At 42.9% G+C, this 10,035-nt stretch overlaps 1 protein-coding gene across 5 annotated transcripts in view; it reads left to right on the top strand.

Annotated features, from left to right (window-relative positions):
* The first annotated feature begins 665 nt into the window (after positions 1–665).
* col15a1b (collagen, type XV, alpha 1b) overlaps positions 666–10,035 on the top strand; it is a 37,242-nt gene continuing 27,872 nt past the window's right edge. For all 5 annotated transcript variants that reach the window (XM_010894097.4, XM_010894100.4, XM_010894098.4 and 2 more), the window contains exons 1-2: positions 666–833; positions 925–998. In XM_010894097.4, the coding sequence (XP_010892399.2) occupies positions 823–833; positions 925–998 (85 nt within the window). In that variant the 5' untranslated portion in view covers positions 666–822. The remainder of the gene's footprint in view (positions 834–924; positions 999–10,035) is intronic.

The raw sequence follows: 10,035 nt of genomic DNA, 5'->3' as shown, positions 1-10,035 counted from the left end.
GTCATCGTCTATGACCTTATTTCTAAACTTCAACGTCAGGGTGCTACTACCAGTTGGTAAATGGACATATGAAATTTAATTTATCATTAGAATTCCGATCAATTTGTGAATGAATTATTTTAATAGGCCTAGTTGAGCACCTCATGAATCAGAATTCTATGACATAATTTTTATAAAATCGAACTTTTCCTTAAATTTGTTTTTCTCATTTAGTTTTAGTTAGATTATTACTGCCACTTGCATGTTTGCAATTAGAATTTCAGAACAACCTGTTGTTTTACTTCGCTGGTTCGGGATTCGATCCAGCAACCTTTCAAGTAGGCCTACTGGTCAAAAGCCGTCACCGCTGGTTACCTGCTGCCGGGAAAGTTTCTTGGGCGCGTGAGTTTCACATCAGCGCTTCAAAATAAACATTAATAATGAATTCCGGATAGTATTGATTTGCAGAATATATTTTCTACCATCTACTCCTAAACAATTATGTGGTACAAATAATGATGGTTATGGAAAACTGTTAGGAAGTTTATCTATAGTCGCAATACAATTGACAAGGTTAAGAAGTTTAAGGCAGCAGTATGGTGTGGGATTTTAAGGAGTCAAATTTCCGTGTCCTCGGGCCAGTGACTCACTAAAGAACTGAGACTGTCTTTGTTCGATTGGTACTCCGGTCTGTCGAGAGAGAAAGGGGGTGAGAGAGGGATAGTGCACACTGCGGCAGGAGAGGCAAAGGTCCGGAGACAGAAAACGATAGAGAGCAGATTTTAACTCCTGAGCGAGTTGAGGACAGTTTCGGAAGTTTGAATTTTACATTTCTATCCCAAAATGATTATTCGGTAAGGGTGTTTATTATAATGTCCGTTGATACATTTTAATGGCCCAGAAACATTCTGAGTAACTCACGCAACATCATTTTCTTACCTCCAGCCTCTGCGGTTGGTCTCTGGTTGTAAATCTCGTCCTTCTCTACCACTTTTCTGCTGCAGTACAGGTCATTGAAGGTAAGACATTCTGAAATATTACATAATTAATGTAGGCCTTTTTTGCTATGGCGGTAATTGGAAATGCAGTATGGGATGGACTCAACTATTGCCTGAAAATCCACCTCTGGCTGCGTGTGCATTTAAAATATCCGATGACAAAAATCTAATTGTAAGACAAAGTACCGTATAAAATCGAATAGGTCACATTAAGGATGATAACTTTGCAAGGACATAATTAATGCGTGAGACGTAGGCCTGTGTAATTTTGGGTACATTACGTTGGACCACCCATGATGCAGATGCTTTAGAAAGTCATTCAAAGTCAGCTAAATCGCCAACCCCCATACTGAACGTTAAATGCAGCTGGTTAATTGAATGAATAACTGAAGGCATGTTTAATTTGAGGGCATCTAATAAACAGACTCAGAGGTAGTCTTATGAGGTGTCCTTTTACCACCAGAATGTGGACAACATGCCTTATTTGCATCTCTATTCAAAACCATTTGAGGGCCAATTATGTTAAAAGCTACCATGTTTACACAGTCTTAAGTATTCCCCTTAATTTAGCATTTCTTGTCCCTTGGAGGTGCTGAAATGGTCCACATATACCCTCCATTTCTTGTTGGATGGGACCCTGTTTCCTCCCCATGCACTACTCCCGGAGTGTGTACACACAGAAGGCCTGGAAGCAGAATCTGGTCAAACGCAGCACCTTGGTGTCAACTTGTGTGGTCATTTCTTATGTAAATTTGAGCACTTCCCTCGTGTCCACGTGACTGTAGTGTGAAAAAGTGACTTTGAAGTGAGAGGAAAGCCCTCCCATCTCCCCCGCTTTAGACAGGGATGTGAGAGGGGTGGTTCCCCCCCCAGGTTGACAGTTAAATATTTTGTCTACACCTATGCTGGATTTGAATCAAATCAAAATGGTAAAACATACAACCTTGCTATAAATGTGGATTGAGTTGGAAGTGCTAATCAATCTAGGTCGTTACTGGTTGTAAAAGTGGTGCTGTCAATCCAAAACGTGCATACTATATCATGTTATACCATGTTATCAAACCACTCATTTTTTTTTATTTGAATTTTTAACTCAGTTATGAAAGTGAGTGAACCTATAGATTCTGCACATACAAACAACATATTACACGTCTGGCACAAAACAGCAACTATATATTTTTTAAATAATAAAATAAGACATAATTATTCCCAAGTGTCTTATTTAAATATGTCGGTCACTATAGATACCAAGTTTATTAATCAATAATTGTAAGAGGAATTTTCTTCTCACTAAATACGGTGATATCAGAGGTTTTTATTATTTATGTCTGATAAATAGACTTCATAATTTTACAGAGACGTCTGTTTTTTGATGAAGTCTACAAGAGTGACTTATGTTTTAACTTGAGCCAAATATTACTACCTTTGGCATTAGATTGGATTATTTTTCCATGCCTCAGAAAGGTTTGGTCAGTGGTGTACGACGTAAAACAATTCACATTATAAAACATATTCATAGTTTTATGGGCTAAGAAATTCCCTCTAGTTTTTGGAAAGTGTCCCAGTATGTTCTATTTACAATGTGTTGCCATGTAGAGCAGATTGGTGGAAAACAAACGTTAAAGGTGTCACTGAGCTATAATTTAACAGTTGGCTTTGGTTTTAAAGAGAAACCGCACTCTATGGAAAGTACTCATGTCTTTTCAATTAATTATTTGTTGTATGTCAACCCAATATTTTCCATGTGCCCATGCAGGTACAGGACCCTTTCCAACCCCTTTATATATTAAACAGTTGGAGTCAAATTCATGTGGTTTTGTATGAGTGAGGGTCCCTTGGTTCTGTTGGTTCACCTTTGGAGGTCAATCTTTTGTCTGCCTGTAAGGAGTATTATAGACGAGAAATGCGAAGGAACATTCTTCATTTCATTTCACTGAATTTCCCTGATAAGTCGTCCACATGTGTTGATCTTCGAGATCGAATCAAATGGAGGACGAGATACTGTGTACCTTGATGCTTCCATAGGTTGGTCATGGATTTATCTCTGTCACTGTTCAGTCTTGTGAAAGTTGTGAAAACACACCAAGAGAAAGGAAATCCCTGACCCCTTCGCTGCGGCGATGGAGAGGAAAGGACAAATATATAGTGACACAGAGAATTCCTGATTCTAACCTTCTGTCAGCAGCTCACATTTCAGGCTGAGAAACTTTCTGCTGTCTGGTGTCATTTTGTCTTTCTCTGGTTGGTGAGTTTGCATTTGTATGGTCTAGAAATAATTAGGCATCATGAAAGTGCTGTCTAATTATAAACCCTGGTGGAACTGAACCAGGTATACATTTACTGAGTGTTTAAACACAGCACTATTGTTAGACAGTGGCCAAAAGGGGATCCATTAGAAAGATCTGGGATATGCTGACTCCAGGAGTTATCTTCTCCAGCCTGACAGGGACTGCAGATAATAACAGGCAGTGATGATAACAGTGACAGGTCATGGTTTGAGGGCACCTGTCCGTTTGACCTTTCACTCTCTGCTCTCTGCTCATTTATGAATGAGCTCAGCTTCGATGGTTTCAGTCTCAGTGTTAAAAAAATGTCCCCGCTGTTAATGTTGTTCTGAGTTGCCATAATGTTGTCAAACGGTTGTTTATCCCCATGTGGTACATGACTCTTGATGTAGCTATAATCAGGGTTATGGGCTATATAAACTGACTGGAGTTCAGAGCTGTGTTAAGTCTAACGGCTGCCACAGTGCATGTGTCAATGTGTGTGTCATTTAGTGTCTGTGTACTTAAAGGCATGGCTTTGCTGCTAACTGTTCTATTATGTGGTATCAAAAACAGGACATGTGCAGAGCAGTCGTCCCTTTTCTGTCTGACCCAAATACGCGAATGTGGTCGACCACACAATGCATCCCTGCCGGTCTGCTTCCACAGCCATTGCTACTAATTGTGATTGTTGTGGGAACATTATTTGTCCCCTCTTAACTGCACTCCCAGATAAATGTATTTAATCACTATACGACTCCCAGACTAATCTACCTAATCGCTATACGACTCCCTGATTAATCTACCTAATCGCTATACAACTCCCTGATTAATCTACCTAATCGCTATACGACTCCCTGATTAATCTACCTAATCGCTATACGACTCCCTGATTAATCTACCTAATCGCTATACGACTCCCTGATTAATCTACCTAATCACTATACGACTCCCTGATTAATCTACCTAATCGCTATACGACTCCCTGATTAATCTACCTACTTGCTATCTGACTCTCAAAATGAATGTATTTTATCGCTATCTGAGTCCCAGATGAATGTACTTAATTGCCTTCTGACTCTGAGATGAATCTATTTAATTGCTATCTGACACCTTTTCATACAATCTTACAATCAAATATTCATGATATTAACATGTTTATTTTTAGTATTGAAATGTGGTACATTAGTTATTTAGCTGACCTGGCTTAACCTATCGTCTATGTTAGAAAGAGGAAAATAAATTATATTTTCTGCTCATTAACCAGTCAGGCAACAGGTGATGTTTCCGAAAGGCTGGTGATCTTATCCTTAAATATGTTTTCTAAAGGCAGTTGTGTTTGGCTTAAGCTCTGTTAGTTTTTGCTTCAATTGAGAACACAAGATCAGATCTGTCTTCAGGTTAGATTCCCTCTAACTTGAAGACAAACTAAACTATCAACACACTTAACTGAAAAAGTATGTATTTGTTAACAAGCTATGGTGAAAACATATTTGACAGGTGAGTAGGCCAACAGGCAAAGAAATCAACAACTCTCTACCTACTAAACCCAGTGAGAATGGGATATGAGGTTTCACACTTGTGCTCAGGCTTATGTGTTTATGTTTAGATAGAGGCTTACAGCTGGGCAAACAGGATGACTGGCTTGGAAGTGTCTCCAAGACAACATCCACAACTGTCCATAGACAGGAAGCCTCTCGATATTGAAGATTCAATAGTTCCCATTCAAACCCCATTTCAGAGAGATTTTGTGCTAGGTCAAATAATTACACAATTGACAATGAGATTAAACACCACCAAGAAAATGAGCTCATGAAGAGAGTTCAACCATCAGTGACCGCTTGTCTCTCTTACGTACCACACTGACTGGCCTATTCAACTCCCCAACTATCTGGGGCACCGTTACCCAATGGAAAAACCATGAGCACATGCCCCCCCCCCCAGCTCCCCACACCCAAACTTGTTAACAGGGACATTGGGCTTGGGATGAAGGAGGGAGTGAGGGTGTGGGCGAGGGACAACTGAACCAATGGAAAGGGACGCCGCTGTATTTCAGTGGGCCAGATGTGAGAATTGACCGAGGCTTAGCAATGTCAGAGGACACACAGCGGTTGAGACTTTGACAAAGTTAATGCCTTCAGGTTGCATAAATGTTTTATTCCTTGTGATTTGGGATCTGTGCATTAGTGAAGGCATTTAGGTTAACCTATTGAACTGCCAGGCATCTGATTTAAGTCCACTACATCTGCGAATGCCACACGCAAAACTTTCACAAAAACCTTCTATGGCAGAGCCTTTCCAACACGCTTGTCACAGCACATGCTCTGAGACACTTGGGATTTCACCAGACACACAAAGCCTTTAGGATGGTTCATTTTCGGCCGATGTCAATGCCACGTTAATTTGTGGCATTGACACTGTTAAAGCCTAAATTACCTCCCTGTGGGAACTTCTGTCAACTGAGGGCATGTTGTCGCTTTGTAAGTGATCAGTTTGGCATGAAGGCTTCGGCCTCAAAGAAAGGAGCATACTGCTGTGCCTGAACATATTCTTTCCAGGCAGTTTTTTTTTCTTCATTTCTTTGAGGACCTTTTAGAACAGGGATTGTAGTTTTGAGATCGTCTTTCTGGCTAACCCCCAGGTAAGGTCACACAGAGACTCAAAGCTTTCCCCACTATTATACTGAGTCCCCTTGACCCCAGCTCTCGTTCCTGCTTCAGATGTTTGTTATGGATCCCAACCTCTGAAATAACAGAGAGCTTCTTAGTTGTAAAGTAGTTGTTAGAGGAGAATGCATTCCCTTTCTTCTGTCCCTCCTTTCTTCTGGTCTTACCTGCAGCTGGTCCCTGTGCCTTTAGCTGGGCTGTGTGGGGAGGTTAGGAGGGGGTAGGAGGTGACTTCAGCTTTGGCATTCTTTACATTCTGGGGATTTCACCTTCCCAGGGGGAGGCAGTCAGGCAATACAAAAGGAATAGACATTAGTTAGTCCCAGCCAAACACCACCAATTTCAATGCCCCCAGGACCGCATCTTACAGACACTGCCCTCTCAAAGGCCAATTAGTTCAACCATAACACATGCTACAATGCAGTTGCTCTGTATACATGTACCTTTACATTTGGTCAATTTGATGCTGTTACAATTAGAAGATGCTGTTATTCAGGGCGACATGCATCCATGTTCCTGGGTAAAGCTAACGCATACAGTTTAATATTCATTGTTTTGTTCGATGCCAAATGTAATTTTGTCAGTGCGTGGAGGGCCATAAATGTAGGTACTGGTCTTTTAACTGTATAGGATATCATCACAATGTGCATGTACTGTGATGTCACTTTTGTCAAAGTTTTCCCCCTCAATAAAACTTTCTCGACTATAGTTCCAATGAAGTTTACAAGTCCTTGTGGCCTAGTGCCAATACCATGAATTCAAACATATCCTGCTCTGAACATGCCCCAGAAAGCCTGACCAGAAAATACGTCAAAAGTGACAGGAAGAGGGTGTACAGGTTTTTAACAGAGGCTGCATTGAGCTGGGCTGCGAGGGTGAGTGAACTTATGTGTGTGGAGGGAGAGTTGAAAAATGAAATGCTGTATAATTACCAGGTTCCAGAGTAGAGAACAGTCACACACTGTCCTTCTAACCTCTTCTGGTTTCCAACCCAACCTCAAATATCTAGATTAGGATTGGCTGGGGGAGCTGTCAATCATTTTGCTCCTCTGGCTTAATTAATACGTTGGCTCCTGTGTGGACAACTGTCTTCCATCTCTAGAAGTGATGTTGTACGCTTTTGATGTCAAATTTTATAGTGACACCCTGTTATTTGAATTGATATGTGGTAATTTAGGAGTAAGGAATTCTATGCAGTTGAGATTTTGTCAACAGCAGTGTCCCCCCTCTGGTGAAATGTAGGCTTAGTTAGAGGTTTAAGTAACTGATATGGATAGTTACAGGAGCTTCTGTCTTGTCTTGAGGCATTCCGATAATTATGAAAGAAAAAAACACCACAAACATGTCTGACAACACATCTTTTTTGTGTCGGAGAAACTATAAGACCAAGTGAAGAAGTGGCGGGTAGGTCGGTGTGTCCTTCCAAATCCCCCTAATAAAACCAGTCTGCTCTTGATCTACTGCCCATAACAATAATAACATTAGCGGATCAGACTCTTGATGAGAGAGCTTCCCGTTGATTGTGATTTAATATGGCAAAGCTCTGTTTTTGTTCACCCGCGAAGCCTCCTCCGCTTTACTAATTGATTAGTGAGGTCTGGCCTCTGTCAGATTTACTCGTCTCTTTCACGCTGACCGCAATCCTTGCAAAAACATGACCCCTAGTGACATCACTATGATCAATCTGAGGTGACAGGGCTCCAACCAATATGTCTCTGTAGTCCTTATCTAGTGCACTTCTTTTAACTAGGACTCAGTGTTGTAGTGCATTTTATACTAAAGGCCGTTTGGGGTGTAGGCTAGTCGGGGGGGATCTGGTGGGCTTTGGCTGCGTTTCTGTTCATGACCACATGGGGGAGCTAGAGGAACACAGAGGAATAGGATGAGTATAAACCTTTAAACAAATGACACAATTACCAAGTACCTTAAACAGTCAGCAAGCAGCTTAATCATTCTATAAAACATTCAAAGGTTTTTCTCCAAAGTGCTAAAATCCCTTTTAAAATTAAATAGAATAAATGACTATAGGGCTTAATCTCTTTTAAATAGTACATATGCTAGCTGTTACTTCAGACAGAGTGCATATTCAAAGATCTTGTGTTCTAAATCCCTAATGTGTACTCAGACTGTACGAAATAAGCCACCCGCATGATTTTAGTTTTCTGTCTTAGCTAATTTCCTGCAATTCTTTGTAGTTTAACAACACACATGAACTATTTAGATTGGCTATTAAGCCCTCTATTAACCCCTTGGGCTTCTGGGAAAGAACAGGATTAGAGAAGGGTGCTGCCTGGACCCACCGAACCACCCTAACAAGGACCTACATCTGCAGGGCAGCCTGACCTGGACTAGGTCTGTTTAGAAAATCCTTCCCTCCCGACTCCCCCTGTAAGTGTCAATAAGACAACTCTCAGTGGAGTCCTACCCACAGAATACAATGGGCGTATCCTCCTATGTGTGCTTTGGTGTGCGTGTGCGGTCGTGTGCGTGCGTGTGTGGGTGCGTGTGCGTGCGGTCGTGTGCGTGCGTGTGTGGGTGCGTGTGTGTGCGGTCGTGTGCGTGCTTGCCTGTGTGAGCGTGTGCATGTATATATGTGCGTGTGTGCTTTGTTCATGTTTGAATACTGTGTTTGGGGGTCCAAGCTGGTCTCTGTGTGTGTGGGTGTGTGAGTGAGTGTTGACAGCGTTGTCAGAGCCTGTCATAGGCCCCATCCCCTCCGTTAATAACACTAGGGTCCCGGTGACCACGGAGAGAAACAGCCTTCTCTTTGTCAGGATGCCTGCCTGGCTGGCTTACCGCCTGTCTTTGTTTCTGCCCGGCTCCTCTGATCACTGAGCTGTGCAGACTTGGCAGGAGCGTCTCTCCTCTCTTCCATCCCAGTCCAGCTTTTCACTCTCCCATCTTTAGTCATTGCCCAGGGGCCCTTGAGTCTTTGATTGGCAGATTAACAGGGACCCCATGTAGTTCGCTGAGTTGAGCGTTTTTGTTGTCAACGATACAAAAGCTTGTGGAGATACTCTACACCTGTAGTTTGGTTTAGTTTATTCATGTCATGAATGCAACTGATTGACCCCAGGACAATTCAAAAGTTATAGGAATCATTTATAGCCCTTTTACAGCATTCATTTATAATCTTGTAGTCCAGACTTTTAAAATCCATTCGGTGCTTATGATGTCCATATAAGCAGGAAATATGTCATCCAAGCCCCAAGATGACTTCGCAGTGCCCATTATTGAACATTCTTTGTACTGACAACCACTCCCTTTTCAAGCAACGACCTTTGATGGCCATGAGAGCTCTAAGCCGTAGTAGGGTTGTTGATAATGGTCTAGGGAGGGGGACGGCATCACTCAGTGGGCTGGGTCTTACGGCTGGCCCTTCCATCCTCTTTAAACACCCACTGGGACGGGAGGGAGCCACAGTCAAGTTGTCCAGACACAGCGTGGAGTCGCTGCTTCCATACATGAAATACCGATGACTGCATGGTGCTGAGAGTCTGGAGCAGGGGTCACTACTAATCACAGAGCAGAGAAGAGGGAGGGGAGACCAGGACGGGCTTCCCAGAGATTAAGGAGAGATACACGGAGAGAGATGAGAGGAAGAAAAGAGAGGAGTGGTACAGAGAGAGCATAGACAAGAGAGTTAGAGGTAGAAAGAGTTAGGAAGAGGACACGGACCATATAGACGACCAGGGAAGAGAGTGGAGCAGGAGAGCTGAGCACTGAACGTTCTGGAGTCATACATCTTGTTGGTGGTAGCTGGTGCTCTAGGACAGGATGGCTGCCCTGCAACTCTGCATCCTGCTTCTGCTCACGGCTCCTGTGCAGGGCCAGTGGTGGGAGATATTCTGGGGGACAGGGGAGAGGACGCCCACATCGGCCCCTGCCAACACCACCCAAGTCCCCGCCACCACCCAGCTTGTGTGGACCCCGGAAGGGACAGCGGCGGTCCAGGCGGAGCTCGACACTACTGTGCCAGTTCAGAGTACAGCTCCACAGGTCACCCAGGAGCCTGCCTGGGCTGGAACAAACAAAAGCAAAGCCAAGGCTAAGAAATTACCTCTAAAAAGATGGAGGACCCACGGTGAGTTAGTCAACACTGTGCAGGATTGAAGCAACAACCAGAGG

Source organism: Esox lucius, chromosome 3, assembly GCF_011004845.1.
Source record: "Esox lucius isolate fEsoLuc1 chromosome 3, fEsoLuc1.pri, whole genome shotgun sequence".
In the NCBI taxonomy this organism is placed as follows: Eukaryota; Metazoa; Chordata; class Actinopteri; order Esociformes; family Esocidae; genus Esox; species Esox lucius.
Note: the sequence above shows the minus strand (reverse complement) of the source record. Positions and strands in the feature narration are given on the sequence as shown.